Source organism: Musa acuminata, chromosome BXJ2-7, assembly GCF_036884655.1.
Source record: "Musa acuminata AAA Group cultivar baxijiao chromosome BXJ2-7, Cavendish_Baxijiao_AAA, whole genome shotgun sequence".
NCBI classification, from domain to species: Eukaryota; Viridiplantae; Streptophyta; class Magnoliopsida; order Zingiberales; family Musaceae; genus Musa; species Musa acuminata.
This window is the reverse complement of record NC_088344.1, coordinates 9,022,992-9,041,573: the sequence shown is the minus strand read 5'-3', so window position 1 is coordinate 9,041,573 and position 18,582 is coordinate 9,022,992. Positions and strand designations below refer to the sequence as shown.

Sequence of the window (18,582 nt, the reverse complement as noted above, 5' to 3'; positions counted from 1 at the left end):
ATATGAGTTTGAGGTTGTGTTGGGCATTGATCGGATTCATAAGTTCACATGTAAAGTCTACGAATACTTGCTAATGCTTCGACACTTGATGAATATTCATTTATAAATTTACGATTGTTTGCTTACCTTCTAAAGTTCTTATTTTTTCTCTCTTATTTTTCTGTAAAGTGTTTACTAAATTATTTATAAAGTTGTCCTCTTTCTAATGGAACTTATATATCACTTAGTTTTTGGAACTAATTAATTTACTCTTTTATAAGTTGTTCAATATTTAAGCGATGTTACAATTAGATCGATCCTTTGTAGACGAATAATACAATAGCATTAATATAAATAATTCTAACTAAATTTGTATCGATAATGAGTATGAACAATGGGCGATAATCAATAATATTAATAATATGAATTTCTGGGAAATTAACAATGGTAGTGTGTGTAGCGACAATCATAGGACATGTGAGAAAAAAAATTAAAATTTAAAAATATTAATAATAAAATATTATTTTATTAATTTTTAATAAAATTATAAATAATAAAAGTTATAGGGTCTAAATAGTAAAATATTGTCAATAGTAAAAAGAGATTCCAGTGAGCTATTCATTAAATTGAATGATAAAAAATCCCGAATCTCCATATATTCGTAGGCTTTACCATATGTATTTAAATATTAATTTTTTTGTCCGGTTGCTATTTTAGGAGATATTGATGATTAAAATGACATTTTAAAGACACTGCGAACGAATACCCAAACAGCTTAAAAGATTGGGAAGCTCAATTCGGGCAACAGGGGAAGAGAGAGAGTTGTGAAAGGAGGAACGAGGAATCGATCGAGAAAGAGATCATGGTGAGATTCTCGTTGGAGGAGGAGGGGAATCCCGTCGGAAAGAAGAGGATCAGAGGAGGAGGCAGTGGAGAAAAGGTCTGTGGTAGCGCAAGCACGACGAAGGATAAGAAGAGGCGAGATGAAGGCGAAGCGGTACGAGATCGAGATGAGGAAGAGGATATGTGCGTTGAAGAGGAGGAGGAGGAGGAGGAGGAGGAGGAAGAAGAAGAAAAAGGTGGGGATGAAGGAGTGATAGGGGAAGAAAGAGGGCAACCTTCTGGAGATGGCAACGTCTGCGTTCGGATGGATCCCGACATTCTTGATTGTTCCATCTGCTATGAGCCCCTGCGGCCGCCAATTTTTCAGGTTAGATTACGATCCAACTCTTGCCTATTTGCAACAAAGTGATCGGGTTTCTATTTACCAGATGCTGGATACTTAGCATCAGAGCAACTGGGGCTTCCATGTTTTGAAGGAGATTAACATGAAAATTTCCGTGATTGAACATATTTTGTTCTTTAGTTGACCTAATTGTAATTCCACTTTGGAGATTTGGGTTTTGTGTATCTTTGGCAGCTGACATCAACCATATTTGCATATTAAGGAAATCATATAGGCAAGAGTATGTGAAACTAGTTCACTATGCAATTATTGTTCAAGCTAACTCTTGATCATATATGGCAAATTAGGAAGCCTAATGGTAATTTTGTAGGTTTGACTAAGAGAAAATGTGTTAAGAGGAGGAGTACTAGGAAAAATAAAAATGAGGACAACAAGCAAGAAAGGTGCATGAATAGTTATGATTTTGATGTTTACAGTGCACTAGATCTTTTTTTTGTATTTATGATCTAACTTTGATTTTACATTTGGGCAAACACCGAAAGTTTTGCAAGAGCACATTGCTTATACTAGTCAGGAAGTCAATCTAGCACTTGTAGGTCAGATATTATCAGGAAGGTGTGCAGTATCATCAGGACAACTTTTCAGTGTCAATGATTTCGTAGTTAGCCAACTTTGACAAGGGAACTCTTCACAAGACTATTATTCATTTTGGTTATTTAATGTGCATTCAATAGATTATATATAATATGGTAAACTGGTTTTCCATGAAAGAAATTTTGATATATCTTATTATGAATTAGATGCCATTTTGTGATCCTCTTTTATTCTTGTTGGCTTGGAATGGACAACAATTTTGCATTTGGATGGCTGGTGTTTCTATTAATATATTTCTTGTGTTATTTTTTACAACAACCCTTTGTGCTCTTGTTTTCAGCACCCTTCTCCTGTCTTTCATGTTCCCTTGATTTTGTTAGGCTAAACAATCTTGGAAGATGATGCCTTGTAGCGTCAGTAATTTTAAAAGCCCACCAAATTGACTAGTAAAGTTAGGGTTGATGGATAAATTAAGAACGAAGTGATAGGGAAGCAATTTAGATGGATTGCGAATGCAAAAGGCATCTAGGAGACTAGTTTTGTTAGAGGGGCTTGAAGATTGTGTCAAAAGACAAAGTAAAAAAAAGGGGAGAATTTGATTATCGTGACTGTTGCCAACAAAAAGGACATTGAAATGTTTGTAAGAACATGAAAGAAGACCCTCATTTAGACAATCTGAGAACACCAATCAAATCTTCTAGGCATATGCATGGGATAGTGTCAGACCTTAGCAAACCTACTCATGTAGCTAAATTATTGGGATTGGTGGATGGATAATTCTTTGCTGTATAGATCAATGTTGTGCATCTGTACTTATGTCATTGGGTGAAAGAGGAAAATTGTTATGGAGCAGTCAGACCAATAACAATACTGCTGCACTTATATTGCCCAAGTAAAGAGCTCTTGCTACAGTCACTTTTTTGTTATGTGGTTTAAAGGGTAGCACTCATGACAATATATAATGCATTTATCTGTCTTTAAATGGGTGGTGGGTTGACTGCTAATAGTCATCTAAATTTGGTTTTTGTTGCGGTAAGTTTTGATGAAATTAATATGGAGGACAAAGGGATTAGTGAGAACAACCAAATCATCAAAGATGCTATAAAGAGCTTCATTTAAATATCTGAAGTAGACTGAAATTTTGAAGTATTTCTCTGTTGAAGATGTTCCAATAAATACTTTTAATTATATACTTTATTAATAACCCTATTTATGATTTGCAGAATTATATGATGACAACTCTATGGACATACCAACCATTTGTGAACTTGTAAATGAGCTTATGTTCAGAAGTCTATAAATAAGCTTGTTTATGAGCTTATTAATAGCTCAATTGATAAGCTTGATCGAGCCAAGTTTTATCATTGTTCAAATGTCACTCATTTAAAAACTGAGTTTTAAAGTTTGGACTGACCTTGACTCCTTAACTTTAGTGAACGATAAGTAAAATGAAAAAAAAAAAAGTGAATGAGATCAAGCAAGCTTTAATGAGCTGAACATCGAGTTGCTCCTCGACAGCTTTACTAATTTGCAACACTACTTTGTTGCAGGGGCTTCACAAGTTAACAACTTACATTGATGCAGTTAAATGTTGATGTCTATGCTATATAATTGTTTGCTTAGTGATTATTTGAGCTTTGTTTGCTTATAGCTTGATGATAAATGCTACAAGAGCGACCAATTCATTTTCAAACTGTAAGTCATGCTGATTACTCCGACAACCCATTGGAATACTTACCTATAGCATCTTTTTGTATTATGGCTACAAACCATTACCATTTTCACTTCTGATATATTTGATTGCATCCCATAGATATACTAGATTTCTATTGACACATGAAAATTCGTAGTGCTTCTCCACTTTCCTCTTTATTGTGAGTACAAAATATTTTTTGCTGACCGGTTAGTTCTCCAGTGCCAAAGTGGGCATGTGGCCTGCTCCTCTTGCTGCTCCAAGCTCTTAAACAAATGCCACCTCTGCTCTCAGTCCATTGGCTACAACCGTTGTCTTATACTTGAAAAGGTCATAGAGTCCATCAAAATCACCTGCTCGTATGCCAAATATGGGTGCAGAAAAGCCATGTCTTACGCAGACAAAGATGCCCATGAAGAAACATGCATCTATGCTCCATGTTCCTGCCCTGTTCCAACTTGCAGTTTCTGTGGATCCAGAGAAATGTTGTCTGCTCACTTTATTAACACACACACCTTCTTCTGCGAAAGATTCAGCTATAACCAGATCTTCAAGGTTGAGTTCCACAAGACGGATCCATTTCGAGCCTTATATGGAAAGGATGGCCATCTATTTCTCCTCCTCAACAACAGTGTTGCAAATGTGGGTAATGCTCTTTCTATGGCCTGCTTCAGGCCTAGATCTCTCAAGCACGAGTTCTTGTATGAGCTTACTACAGACGAGCACAACTCGAGCAGCCTGCAGTTAAAGTCGTCAATCACAGAGTGGAAGGCGGTTTACCCTATGAAGGTTTTTCTTTTGGTTCCCCCCGATTTATATACCCCCGTTGGAAGATCGTCCTAAATGTTTGTATAAGAAAGATCAAGAGAGCTTCTATCAAGTAATCACATTTGCTTTTGTGCTTGATTACAAGTGGGCTCTTATGTTGTATGAATCATGTATAAGCTGTAACTTAAGTCTTTGACATAGTGTTGTTAACTCTGTGTAAAGGAAGTGTTATGGAAACAAAGCCTTGTCTGTATACAAAGGTTGATTCATTCCCCTTGCCACACAATAACAAGCAGTGATTGTGTTATCTGAGCTGAGGTGCCTCATGTTCGCTGTAACTCAAGTCTTTGACAGAGTGTTGTTGTTATCCCTGTATAAAGGAAGTGTAATAATGGAAACAAAGGTTGATTCATTCCCCTTCCTTGCCACAATAACAAGCAGTTCTTTTATTATTCGATGCACCTCATGTTCTGCTGTGCAAAGGCTGACTTCTCTCAAACTTTCTACAGGCCTTTTCATTTCAGCTGTCATGGTCTGGTGAGAACGTGCACCGTCGTGCAAACGCGCGGGCAATGGGAAGGAGCAACCTGTGTCACGTGAAGTCACTGTCGCCTTGCTCCTTTACTGAAGCATCTACGCCAATCGTAATACAAGAGAACTGGTATTTTGTGTGTCTCTCTCCACAAGGTTGCTCGTTCTTGGGAGTGTCACTTGCACGAGGACTACACGTAACTTTTCATACAAGTAAAAGAGGTAGATGAAAAGATATGCTAAGTCACATCTCTGCCACTATGACAATGATATCAACACGCCCATGTGGGCTTCCCTCAGAAATATATAGTGGCAAGTGTAGTGGTGGAGTGAACCTGCAGCAGCATTCAACTCTTTCTAAGATCATCATAGTGAGTGCTCGGAGTGTGGCTTTTCCTTGTGTTCGATCTTCACAAGCGCAGCAGAGGGAATGGGTAAGGAGGAGTTCGAGGTTCTCAAGCTCAAGGTTTGCTTCCTTTCCTCTCTCTCTCTCTCTCTCTAACACACACACACACACACACACCTTTACACTTTTCATGAAGGGATTATGTGAAGAAAACTCTTTGTTTGATACTCGCAGACACATATCCTGAAGGTGAACATACACTGCGATGGTTGCAGGCTGAAAGTTAAGAAGCTCCTCCATAGGATCGAAGGTACTTTGTCGTTTATCTAACTTTTGAGGGCTTCTTCGTTGTGATGCTGCAGTTTTGGTGTGTCTGCGAACTTTACTTCATTCACTTTGTTCTGTCGTTTCCCATGGAACACACTTTTGCTTTCCTTTCATCAGCGTTATCTTTTTCAGATCATACATCTAGTAGAAATTAAGTAATCCCAAGTTCTGGTCGTTTTCCTTTCGGCACCATGTAAACCCCAAAATGGAGAGATCTTACGGCAGCAGATGTAACTCTTGACTATAAAATCGATGGCTCTCATCACATGATTCTACTTTTGAATCTTACACAGGAGTCTTCTCAGTAAACGTAGACGTGGAGAACCAGAAGGTCACAGTCCAAGGGAATGTGGACTCTGAAACTCTAATAAGGAAGCTGACAAGATCAGGGAAGCATGCAGAGCTCTGGTCTGGGAAAGCCAGCGGCGACCAGAAGAACAACCATGGCCAACAGAAGCAAGTTGCTCCACCGGTGAAGGACGGAAACAAGAACAAGAAAGACAAGGGCAAGCAGGACCTCAAAGCCCCCAAACACCAGCCCAAAAAGCTTTCTCCCCTCAGCTCTGATGAGGATGACGATGATGATGGCGAGGACGACGAGGACGTTGACGATGAGGTGCGACTGTTCGATAAGCTCAAGCAGTTTAATCTTCTGATGCAGGCAAACAATGCAGCAGCTGGTGCAAAGAAGAATACCAATGGCAACGCAACCGGCTTCACGGGTGGAAAGAAGGATGGGGCAAATCCTAACCAGAGCCACATGAAGCACCCAAATGGATCAGCGAAAAAGGGTGTAAATGTGGCAGCCCACCAAAAGACGATCAACACCGATCCGAGTAAAGGGGAAGGAAGAAGGGTGACAGACATCAATGGCATGACAGGTCTCGGCCTGGGTGGGCTCGGTGGAAACAGCAATGGAGGAGGCTTCCAAGGAAATGTCTTCCATGGCTACGCAGGCCTCCCCTCACATGGCGGAGGGCAGCATCAGCCCCCCATGATGGTGAACATGCAGGGATATCAGGCCCATCCGTCCCCCATGATGAGCAATTTTAGGGTGCATGACAACAGATACATGCAGCCGCAGATGATGCATCTCAGGTCCCCTCAGATATCCCCTTACACTGCCTACTACAATTGCCATCCGAGTCCTTATCTCCAGAGCAATCAATCATACAACGAGTATGTAACTCATCTTTTCAGTGATGACAACACCAGAGGTTGTGTTGTCATGTAAGGAAGCACTGAGTCAAGTAGTAGTAGCAGGAGACCTCTGTTCTTTTTCTTGCTATGACTTCTCTGTGTAAGTTGTCGAGAGTTGGAGCTTGTTGTGTTGCAGATCGTTACTCTGCTTTCCACTGTCTTTGTTACCACAAGCCATGTCTCATTTACGCTGCTATCGGTGTCTGTGCGCGTGGGCTCCTCATCGATGAGACATTGCCAACAAATGAATAAGAGGCATTTAATGGATGCTTCACTATAGGAAACATCCCATGTGATGTGGGCATTGATACATATATCGACAACCGGTAAAAATGGGATGCGCAGTTACCGATCGGATAGGCTGTGAAATGCAACTTCTTCCAATCGGAAGAACTCTTATTCCAAGATTAAGAGATTGGAAGAACTCTTATTCCAAGATTAAAAGATAGAAAATTCTTCGATATGTTGTCTTCCTATCGTAGCATAAATTATTCATTAAAATTAATAATAATATATTCATTAAAATTTTATAAATCAATCTTATTTTTATCAATTTTGGATGTAAGATTAATTAAATTGTTATAATTTTTTTGTTCCATTCTACATGTGAGAGACTTAATTTGATGATAACTCGTGATAAATCATCTTACTTCATCTTCATATAATTGTTTTTAATTAAGTCCTCTCATCATGTCTAATTATTGTTTACCTAAATATTAAGTCAAATATTACGACCCGAGCTAAATATTAGGTCAATTATAATATCAAATGTATGTGCTAATTGGACTATTAATTTTATTTGACATAAGCTATTGATAAGATGTTTAAATTGAAATTGATAACAGTACATTTCAATTTTAATTTAAGATATGAGATTAATTGAAATATGTCACTAAAATATATATTAAAATCTAACGATGATCTGTGACATGATGTCGCAAATGATTCCAGATTGGGCTCGTACTTAAAAAAGAAAGTAGTGATGCTACAGCGTGGTACTAATAAATAGATAGATATTAGATAGAGATGAGGAGTGTCAGGGGCTCACCGTTTCGTAGGAAGCTTCGTCTTTGGTTTCCGTGAGCGAAAGCAGCAGACACCCACATGGAGCTAAAGTCTCTGACATGATACTCTTGATTCCATCTTTCATCTAATCTTACCTTTATCCAGTTTTATTAGCAATCATTGTAGTGCTGCAGCTCAAAAGCAGCGGTTTGGACTCTGGCATTCTTACTTTAGAAGTCGATTTAGATTTGGATTATCACATCGTAGGCCCAATAAGTTCTGATAATTTTAACTCGAGGTGCTTTCCCAAGCCCACATTGGATAGCCGAATCATTCTGAGATGTAATGACAAGAACGAATGGCACACACACCAAAGCTACAAAAGAGAAGAAGAATCACAGGAAAAAGAATCAATTTAAGACATGATTATTACGGATCTAAAAGACTCTTGATCATTCCAGAAGCTTCGCTGTACACGACAATACTGTCTTCTAGAACTTTCGAGCGTCTTCAGGACCTTCTTATTCGCTTACAATACTCGAAGCACCCAACCACAAATCACGCAGACTTAATACTAGTTCCGGAAAACTCTTTTAAGGAAGCAATTTCAATGGACGAATCATGGCGTTATCTTCGTGATCCAATATCTGCAAAGAGAAGAATTAAAAGTGTCATGTGGACTCGAAGGTCGTAAATCAATGGAGAACGCGAACAAGCGGCAAGCACACATGCAGAGGTGAGAGATAGAGAGGCTCACATGGCAGTGGTAGACGTAACCGGGCTCAGCCGATGCGTCGAATGGGTACGTCTGATTCGTGTCCACAAGTTTGAACGCCACCACCACCGTCGTCATGTGTCCCGGCTCGATCTTTACCACGTTCTTCCACGTCTTCTCGTAGTCCGCTGTGGGCAGTACGTTCCCCACGGCGTGTGCCGTCACGTTGCACTTGACCGCGTCGTTCTGCATCGTCATGCAGCTCTTGAACGTCGCCTGGTCCACCAGCTCCTGCACTTTGATCGCCTGGAACATCCCCAGGTGGATGTGCAGCGGATGGTTGTCGTTGGTCAGGTTGATCACGTGCCACAGCTCCGTCGTGCCGGACTTGGGCGTCTCTGTCGCCGGGTCCTCGAACCTCAGGCCGTTGATGTACAGGTGCGTCGGTGTCCCCGCATGGCTCTGGTACTCGTACATGGTGATGTACCTTGTCTGCGTCACGTCGCCGGTCGCCGTCGACCCTGCGTACGGCACGCACTTTGGCGGCACCGTCGAGTTGTCGGGCGGGTCAGACGGATTGCATGGAAGCATGATGAATTTCATCACCTTGCCGTCTAGCGGGCCCGGCACTGTGCCGGTCGGGTACGGAAACGGAGCGTCGTTGATCAGCTCCGCGGAGGTGGTGGTCGATTGCGAGAAGTCGATCACCACGTCGGCGATCTCTGCCGGTGCTAAAATAATGGTCGGAGTCTTCACAGGCGACGAGAGGTACGACGAGTCGGAGCCGATGACGTCGAATGGAAGGTTGTTGGACAGAGCCAGGCGGAAGTAGCGGGCGTTGCTGGAGTTGAGGATGCGGAAGCGGTACTTGCGGCGCTTGACGTTGAGGTAGGGCCAGGCCTTGCCGTTGACGGTGATGGCCTGGCCGAAGTACTCCGGCTGCCACTGTGGGTGGACGGAGGGGTTGTTGCCGGTGGAGTTCATGAAGAGGGAGCCGTCCACGTTGAAGCTCCGATCGGCGATGATGAGGTGGAGGTCGTACTGTTCACCGCACGGCAGCTGGAGGGGGTCATCAACGGATGGCTTCTCGATGACGTAAGCACCGAGGAGGCCGGCGAGGAGGTTGGCGCGGGTGAGGCCGAGGGCGTGGTCGTGGTACCACAGGTTGCCAGGTGGCTGGACGTTGGGGTAGCTGTAGGTGGCTTGGGTCCACTTTGGGCCGACCTCACGGAAGCCGGCGGTGAACCACGCGAGGGCGCTGCCGTCTGACTGCGGTGGGTGGACGCTGCCGTGGAGGTGGACGACGGTGGGTACACCGCCAGACGCGGGGTTTGCCGTCGGGACGGTGAGGTCGAAGGGAAGGATGTGGCGGTCCGGCAGGTTGTTTTCCCAGGTGACGGAGAGTGGAACGCCATGGCGGGCAATGATGGTTGGCCCCGGGAAGGTGGCAGCGGCGGCGCTGGTGCCGTAGACAAATACTGGTGTCGGAGGCAGGTCACGGTGAAATTTCTGCATCGGTTGCTCGATATATTTAGTATATAAAATAATATAAATATATTTTTATATCTTAAATATTCATTATAAGGTTCTCATCGATTCGATATCATCTCTCGGATAAGAATTTTAGTTGAAGAATAAACTATCATTAGAAAATCAAATATAGAATCGAAAGAAAATAATCTCGAAAATGACTAATAGTTGAACAGTTGGAACGACAGGACAAATTTCTTTTCCCTGTGGTGAGATAATGGAAAGTTCTTTAAGCTGCAGAGTAATAATAAATAATAGACTAAGATGAAAATAATATAAGATAAGAATAGTTATTAAAGAAGTTTTATTGAAAAAATAAAAATACTTCAATATATTAACATATTCCCTCTCTTATTTATACAGATTAAAAGAAAGAATTTTCCTCAAAGAATCGTCCAAAGTTCTTTGAGCTGCATAGTAATAATAAATAATAGACTACGATAAAGCTTTAGGAATGAGCGAGAGAAGCATGCATACCCATGTCTTTTGGTGCATCCCTATCGTGAGGGAAACAGAGGCCGCGCCACCGCGTTGCGTGCTGTAGCCGACGATCTTTGGCATCTGCGGCAGGGGGTCGACGTACATCTGCAACGAGCCGGCCACCTTCTGAAGGATTTGTTCCGTCACGGGGGACGGCGGGGCTTGAGCGGCGGCGAGAGCCACCAGTTGGAGAAGAAGAAGAGGAACCATGCGAAGTTTGATTCTCATACTGCAATGAGTAAGCTGGCACGGAAGCGGATGCCATGCCATAGTCAGCATCTATATATCCAGAAACCTAAAGATGACATATCTTCTGCGTAAACCCTAATGCTAAGAAGAAATGAGGCACTGAAGTCAATAGATACGAGGATCTCCAAGCTGAACGTAAGCGAGAGAGAGAGAGAGAGAGAGAGAGAGAGAGGAGGTAATCCACCTTGAAGCAAAGATGAAGCTGGGCGTGTGTCTATCACAAGTCCTCGATCAACACCCTTTTTATAAGGAGAGCAAAAGAACAACCTCCCCTACGTAATGACTTGTACTAAAAGATGGCTCTCGTATTCTACAATCATACAAAAAGAGTCGCAAAAGTCTATGGTGGATGGAAAAACGAGAGTTCTCATTTCTTTGCTTGTGTTATTATTCCAATCTCTATCTCAAATGTCAACAATGAGCTCCTCAAAATAAGATAATTCCACTGTGCGAAGTATACAGTAACCCACTTGAGCATACAGCTAGGGTTTGAGTTGTTGGGTTGCACCACACCAACCGTGCATGACCAGAAGACGAGTTGGCCAATCCCATGTTCTTACGTGATTGAAGAAGGAACCCAAGGGACATGCATTAATTGGCTAAAGGAAACAGACAAGCCAAAGACAGCTAATGGAAGGTCAAAGGTCTGATGCATGATGAACATAGCAATGAAGAGTCTCTCATCAAATAATTGGATAGGTGATGAGGAAAGTAGTAATGGTAGTTCATCGGAGACTTTTCTGACGTTGTTGAGTCAAAACTACAATAAAGTTGAATTAACGATATCCACTAAGAAGTGATCTGAGGAAATAACTTTCAACATCCCTTCTTGTCTCGGAATCAATGATGTCGAGTGCATGTGTTTTGGCATGATATTACTAATTCTACTGTGTTAGTATGATCGGAATTCGACGGTGACACAGTCCACTAGGGAACTTTCCCGACAAGGAGACTCGATCAGGCGTCTCCTGTTAGTAGTCAATTAGGCTCAGCTCATCGCAAGAAAGAAGCTGACCTAAGGTAAGCTGCATGGCATGGAATTATATCCCACCTTCATTATCAACAGAGCTGAGCAATGTGACATTTGATCATCTTTGAGATCGTAGAGATCTAAAAGCTTACTCTCCATCTTCAAATCGAAATCACAGCCCACACTTGGTTTCAAGAAACTATGTATTGAAGATGTTATTTACTTCCTTTCGTGTGCTGCTTCTCCCGTAGGAGCTCCATGTTCATCCCTGGAAGTGGTACTTGTTTATTAGGATGTTGAAGAATCCCATTTCTTTCAGTGGACTTTCCATCGATTGGCTTCGTACCGAATAGGTGATTCAACGAATTTGGTTGCAAGGAATCCTCAACCACTCAAATAGTTCTTAGCAAGTGGAGCTCTCTTCGATCCTTTGGCCGATGTATCAGTACCATACCACCTTTCATGTTTGAACTACACAACAAAGACGAGCCAATGACAGTGCAGTGAGTTAGATTATCTATCCTGCCTATTAAACTGTTGGAGACTAACAAAAGACTGTTCAGGTCATGGACAAATGGGTTGGTAGATGGAAAGAGTCTTCCTTGTACGATCTTCTCTACCTGTTTCATTAACAGAAGCTATGGCGTGCAGCTATCGCCGCCATGGAAGAAAACTTCTGCAGAGTGGGTGGAAACTATTCTTTAATAGCATAAGCTGATATTATATATTCGGATGTTACGTGCCAACTTGGATTGATATTATCGATCAATCATCATTTGATACGTATCGTTTATATAATATCTTGGAAGAAAATTATAAAAGTTGATCTTCATCGATCTGCTTGTATAGATATCGATCCAAGATAGACAATCATATGTTATCTCCGTATGTGAAAAAATATTTCATATGTAGTTCCTTCGATATTCTATATAAAAACTCATTTTTAGAATAATTAAGATGTTACTTTTTTATCATTGATGATTACATTCATCTTTTTCGGATTACTAACATGAGCATGTTATTGGGCTGACAGCCAAAAGTAGGTTCAACCCATGGTGGGTTTTATTAGTCCACAACCCACACCCTTTTGACTTAATCCTAGATCAATATAAGGGGGGTTGGTGGCTGCATTTTGAGGCGAAGGTGGCTGTGTTTTGAAGACAGAAAAGGGCAACAACGTAGAGAGCTTTCCAGCAGCAAAGAGGAGAAGAAAAAGATAAAAAAACAAGAGAAAGAAAGAGAAGAAAACATTACTTAGGGAGGTTTTAGATATTGTGGACAGTGACGTGATCCTTGTATCCCAGTTGTTCTCTTGTGATTGTTGCTAGAGTTTAGAGCAAAAGATTATGATTTGTATATTTAGTATTTTCATAGTGAATTATCTTTAGTTTCACGTATATCTTGGTGTTCTATTTGATTATGATTTCATTTAATTCCGCTGCATGTCATGGCTTGCTAATATTTGTTCATATACAAAAATTATTACACTTTATATCCCATCACATGTGACACTTTAGATGATACATCTATGCTCACCGTTACAACCATTCAAGAAAAATAAGAGACGTCATCAAGGCCGGCCTTCTCCTTTTCCCTAACATATCCTACGCCAAATCGTCCTCAAGAACATGTACGAGGGTTTCTCTGTGGGCTAACTCGATCATTTTGAGGCCTACAACATACTCAGCAATACTTCCATTAGACGGATTACGATGCATTAACAAGCCAAATGTGGGTAAAAAGCTCAGTTCATTCCATAGTTAACCAATGGCCCCCCGTGTACACCTCTCATCACCTGTCTCCCTTCCCTAATCCATTGGCAAAGTTCCAAGCGAGGTGGGTTTGGCGCCTAACTTTGGACACCCAGCAGGACTCCCTTATCGTATCTCCTTGACCGTCAAAGATCGATGACCTCTTCTCCTTGTAGTTGGCCACGAACTCAATGCAACAGATTTCAGATCTTATGATCTCCAAGCAAATGTCAGTGCCTCACGACCTGTGCCATGTCGGATTGCCGGTTTTCGATGTAGGCTTACTTTTGACTGACGACGTTGCTGTGGATGCATCACGTATGCCGAAACTCTATTGGTGTTCTCCATCTTACGGGATTTTAGGCTTTGGTCAATGATGATTCTTCTTTTCACTGGATTATGATACTTCATTAAATATTGGTACGATACTAATATATTATATCTATTTATCGGATTCGAAATTTCAATCGGTATGAAACTTAGAAACCTCATCGAAGATAGTTTAGATACCTAAAGGAGGGTTGAAACATTATGATGTACTTTGTAAAGAAGATTGAGAGTAATAGACAAACCCAATCAACCACATCATGTTGAATATATCGCATTAAGTCAGCTCAATAAATAGAAGCAGAATCTCAAGTTCACCTCAGTCTCTGACAAGCGACTGTGGCAACCTGCACACCTCTACCGTGCATGCATCTGCCCAGAGAACTGCAATCAGCTGCCGAGGGGAAGAAACCTAAGCTTCTGCTAGCCTAAAAAGGTTTGGGAGACCGAGCCAGCCCAACAGGAAGGACCAGCGTCTTCCCCATTAGTTTATCATGTGAGAGAGAGTACGTTGCATGTGTCGGAAGTCTCCTGCACCGATGAACCTGCCTGCCTATCCAACACTACCATGACTACACATTAGATTAAGACTTTTCCCATTGTCTTCTCTCTTTGGAACTTGAGATGGTTCTGCTCCCACGCCTCGTTGCTGCGGGCATGATTCGCAGTTGCCACGAGGAACGGAGTTCCGATGTCTGCGGCCGTGTCACGAGCATATGTCCCCCGGCAAGCTTGTCGTGGCTGCATGCGAGGGAAGAACCTGATGCAGTCGGGCATCACAGGTGCTCACTCATCACATCGCAAGTTCCTTGCGATCTGCCACAACCTTTGAGTAGGAAAAGCTTGTAATGCATGAGGGTGAACCTCCAGCTGATGCTGCATCGAGCTGACCATTGTCTGAGACGGTATGTCGGTCAAGAGGAAAGAGTCTCAATTGCATGGAACACAAGTTTCCAGCTGATCACCAACTGAAGCGATCTCATCACCAATCCAGCATTATTGCCACACAGCTGAAATCTAAGGAACACTATTTGCACTAACCTTATCCTTGATATGTGATTAGGAATTGCAAGAGAAGGTTTCCTTTCAATTACATCAATTCTATCAATTATGAAACCATGGCTCAATGAATTAGGATACATAAATATATATATACATGTAGAGCTTGAGAGGAAACCTCATACATAGTGCTCAACATCACATGAAATCAGAAGAGAGAATTCAGAATCTCCAACAAAATTCACTTCCAAGAGAAAGAAAAAACTTTGATGAGTAAAAGAAGATTAAATCCATATCTCGCATACGCACGCGTTTCTCTTTTTCCTTTAGACTATACAACAACAAGAGAAGCTTAGAATTTGCAAAGCCGATCCTTCGAAATGAACAAATGAGTAAAAGACAGCACGGAGAAAAGAGGAGACGGAAAAGTAAAAAGGAGATGGAAATGTCACTTGTTGTGAAGTGGGTCAGGGCAACTCGGAACACGTCGCTTACTCTCATCGACGCCGGAAGCCGAGGTTGCCGCGTGAGACGGCGCCAGTCTTTTCGCGGTCATCACCTCCAGATCTCTACCGCCTGTCTCTGGGCGAAGTACCGGAATCGCCACCGCTCGGTAGCAGCAGCAGACGAAGATGGTGTACAGTACCACCAAGCAGAAGAAAGGCCTCCGCCTCCTGTTCATCTTGTCGGTTATCGGGAGCATCGATCGCACGGCCACCACTGCCCAAAGGCGTTTCTCGGAGTCTGGTGACGCTGATGATTGTCTTCTACTACTTGGCCTGGAGAGAGGTAACCACAAGAGTTAGTAAGGTTGGAGAGGAAGCAGCAGTCGTACCCATTTCAAGACGCAAAGAGGGAGAGGGAGGGTGAGAGTGGGATTCTGCTCTTGGCTTGGAGACACATAGTGCATGGCATTTGGGTTCGCGCATCAGCCACATGGAGAAGTGAGTCCCGCGTATAACGGGCTCTCTCTCTCTCTCTCTCTCTCTCTCTCTCTCTCTCTCTCAGCCAATATTTTACCTCTGATAGGAATGGCTGAAAGAGGCTGAAACATGTGAGTCCATAAATAATCATACAGACGTGATCTATATCTGTCCAAGCGGGCCCCATTGGTACGGCTTCACATGTGGCCTCACGTGCCCGCTGTATTCCTCTTGCGTTAAATGTCGCGCAGACATATCAAGATCCCAAAAAACACACACTTACAATCATTTCAACCACCTCAAATCACTCGTAAAGATGACAACCATTACGATACCAATATTAGGTTCGGCAGCCTAACCATTGCCATGCATGCATTGGTTTCTGCACACACACGCGCACAAGCTTTCCCCTCCCTCGAGTTGGAACTTTGCGGGCTTCTTCTCCTTCGTCCTTTGCGTCCTCAAACTTTTTGGCACCTTGCGCTTGTCCACTGCATCACAGTTTGGCTTCTACGTGATGCCTGCCTTCTTGTCCTCTCTCCAACCCATACTATGCAAGGGCTCAGTTGGCCGGAACACTAGAAACCTAACAGTGTCTTTTCCAGTCCACGGGGCTATAATATAGGTTGATTCTGAGGAAAGAGAAACACGTCTTCTTCTTTCTTTTTCCTTCTCGAGGAGGTGTGGGTTGAATTGCGTTCATCCATCAACCTTCTTGATTTCAGTTTATTCTAAGTTTAATGTAAATATGGCCATTTCCTCCTTGGTTTTACCCTATACATGCACATATATCAGTATGATAATATGCATGCACATAATATACAACATTTGAGGCCACATATACACGTAGTTTGTTTGTCAATCTCTAGTAAGAGAATTATTTCCGTGACAATTTATAGTTCGTCGTCAATTATAGTAGTTATTATTACTAAATTTTGTATCTTTATTGTTCTTTGCTGTTCTTTTTATCTGTTTTCATATAGGGAAGATAAACACCTTTAAAGTAAGGAAAAAAGAGATTAATCCCATAACTCTTCCTTAGCTAGGCTTGGGCAGAATAGTAGAGCAAGCACAAGTATTAGTAGCATAGTAAAAATATATATTTCATCATTAATATATTTTTTCTATCGGAAAAATCAATGTCTGCATCCTTGATACATTGCTAGTATATCATCAGAGAATTCTGAATTAGCTATTTACAAGAGATATATTGATGTAATAAATATATCTCCTGTAAATAGCTAATTCAGAATTGTGTAATAGGAAAAGCTTTATTAAAATTTTCGAGATGCATATTGATGTAATAAATTCCTTCAAGCAAATGTTGAATAATTAGGCCATTTTCTCTCCATTCTCCTGCAACGAGGATGATACAGCTTGTCGATTATTCTAGAAGCTTCTCGAAGTGTATATGTGGCTGGTAGATTCCATATAATTAAATATTACTATTTGATATTTTATCACATCGTTGCTTGCGCAGATGGCTTTGCTATAAGCCATATTAAAATTGGCTTCCTTTTAAGTGATGCTTGTGGAGATTAGGCAGTGGAACTTTCTTGTCTTTACTAACAAAAAAAAATATTAAATTAATAGAAGGTAAAAAAAAATTTACTTGATTTGTTGTAGCAAGATTGGTTCTCAAGACACTGTGCATGTCTGCCTTTTAAATTGAGGATAACTCGATCCTTAACTCCAAGCAAACTAAAGGTGATGAAATGCCTGATAAGTACTGAGTCCTCCCTCTCGCCCTCCTTCGTCTTCCTCCGGAGCTCCAGTAAGTGACGTGACGTGGCGAAGAGGGAGATCTAATGGCTCGAACCGGACCCGGGAGTTGGCCGACACCTTTTGAAGGTCGCTGCTGGAGACGGCACCATCGCCGGTGGTCTTGGACACATGGCGGATGTCGTATGGCTTGGGAGTGGCAGCGTCGGGAGGAGGCAAGCCGACGGAACCGAGACCGGGTTGATGATCCTTCCACAGGCCGGAAAATAGATAAAGGCGAGTAGGAGAAGGAGGATGCCAAACAACGGCAGCAACAAACTGCTGCCGTTTCACGTCTCGATCTTTGGAATATAGAATACACCAACACACCGCTACAAAGTACGACGACTTGACGAGAGGTTGAGATTCGACACTAATGTTTTGGGATTAATAAGAAAGAGAAACTTGATCCTGATTTGGTTACGTATGCATGTATCATTTTGAAAACTATTTTTAGGAACAAAAACACATTTGAATCCTGCAAACGAGGGTAAAAGGTGAAGTTTTGAGCCAAAAATAGCGCTGTGTCTTGCATGCGTGGCAGACGACGTGGAGGATGGAAGTGGTGGGATTTATAATAAGCAGCGGCACGTGGAGCCCACGAGATCAGAGGGGAAATGAGAGGACAAGGGAAGGCGGTGACTCGCATAGGACGCTCGTGACGGAATGAAACCAGACTCCGGTTTCCATGCGACTGTGGGCGCGCCCAACGGTAACACTAGTTGTTTATTTATTAGGAGTTGGTTCCCGGGAATGAGGTGTCCTCCGGCACCGCGTCCACCATCACCAACCCACTCACAACCTGCGCACCCACCTCTTCTTCCGTGTAATTCCAACTAGAGCAAGTGTAACGTCAATACTAACTTGTACTGCGCTCTCGGACAATACGCGCCAACGGAAGTTACGACTTCAACTAGAGCACGACAACACCTTCCTGATAACATGATGAGCCTATCCCGGGAAAGTGCGTCAGCTGGACCACTCACGTGCCGAACTGTCCCGTATTAGATGTCATCGGTGGTGCAAGAGTTAGGCAAACCAAATACACTTTCAGATTTCAGAAAATGGAAACAAAAACTTGAGAAGGTAATTCGAGAAGGAAAAACTCACCTCTGGGTATTTTGATGGCTAAAGAATTAGTCCGAGCAAGATGAAGCATTCTAAGAAGACGCAAATGGAAGGTTAATGGCCATGGTATGAGGTCATGGACGCTCGAGTGCTCCGCTCTCCACAATATATGGCCATGAC

General features: G+C 42.3%; 3 protein-coding genes across 5 annotated transcripts; 2 read left to right on the top strand and 1 right to left on the bottom strand.

The window, feature by feature from the left end:
- The first annotated feature begins 739 nt into the window (after positions 1–739).
- On the top strand, positions 740–4,532 carry LOC135617074 (E3 ubiquitin-protein ligase SINA-like 10). The gene is made up of 2 exons (XM_065116980.1): positions 740–1,189; positions 3,675–4,532. The coding sequence occupies exons 1-2, from the start codon at positions 842–844 to the stop codon at positions 4,293–4,295; spliced, it is 969 nt and encodes a 322-aa protein (XP_064973052.1). The 5' UTR covers positions 740–841; the 3' UTR covers positions 4,296–4,532.
- Positions 4,533–5,026: 494 nt separating this feature from the next.
- Positions 5,027–6,818, top strand: LOC135617073 (heavy metal-associated isoprenylated plant protein 37-like). The gene is made up of 3 exons (XM_065116979.1): positions 5,027–5,217; positions 5,332–5,407; positions 5,718–6,818. Exons 1-3 carry the CDS (start codon positions 5,182–5,184, stop codon positions 6,656–6,658), a joined length of 1,053 nt encoding a protein of 350 aa, XP_064973051.1. The 5' UTR covers positions 5,027–5,181; the 3' UTR covers positions 6,659–6,818.
- Positions 6,819–8,029: 1,211 nt separating this feature from the next.
- LOC135617071 (multicopper oxidase LPR1 homolog 4-like) lies at positions 8,030–10,884 on the bottom strand. 3 transcript variants are annotated; one of them, XM_065116977.1, is made up of 4 exons: positions 10,788–10,884; positions 10,352–10,597; positions 8,387–9,853; positions 8,030–8,276 (listed from the first exon to the last, which is right to left on the bottom strand). In XM_065116977.1, the coding sequence occupies exons 2-4, from the start codon at positions 10,580–10,582 to the stop codon at positions 8,223–8,225; spliced, it is 1,752 nt and encodes a 583-aa protein (XP_064973049.1). In that variant the 5' UTR covers positions 10,583–10,597; positions 10,788–10,884; the 3' UTR covers positions 8,030–8,222. The 3 variants fall into 3 exon arrangements, with proteins under 3 accessions (XP_064973049.1, XP_064973050.1, XP_064973048.1); XM_065116978.1 differs by having other exon boundaries at positions 10,352–10,583; positions 10,788–10,842; XM_065116976.1 differs by lacking the exon at positions 10,788–10,884 and having other exon boundaries at positions 10,352–10,717.
- Between the last annotated feature and the right edge of the window lie 7,698 nt (positions 10,885–18,582).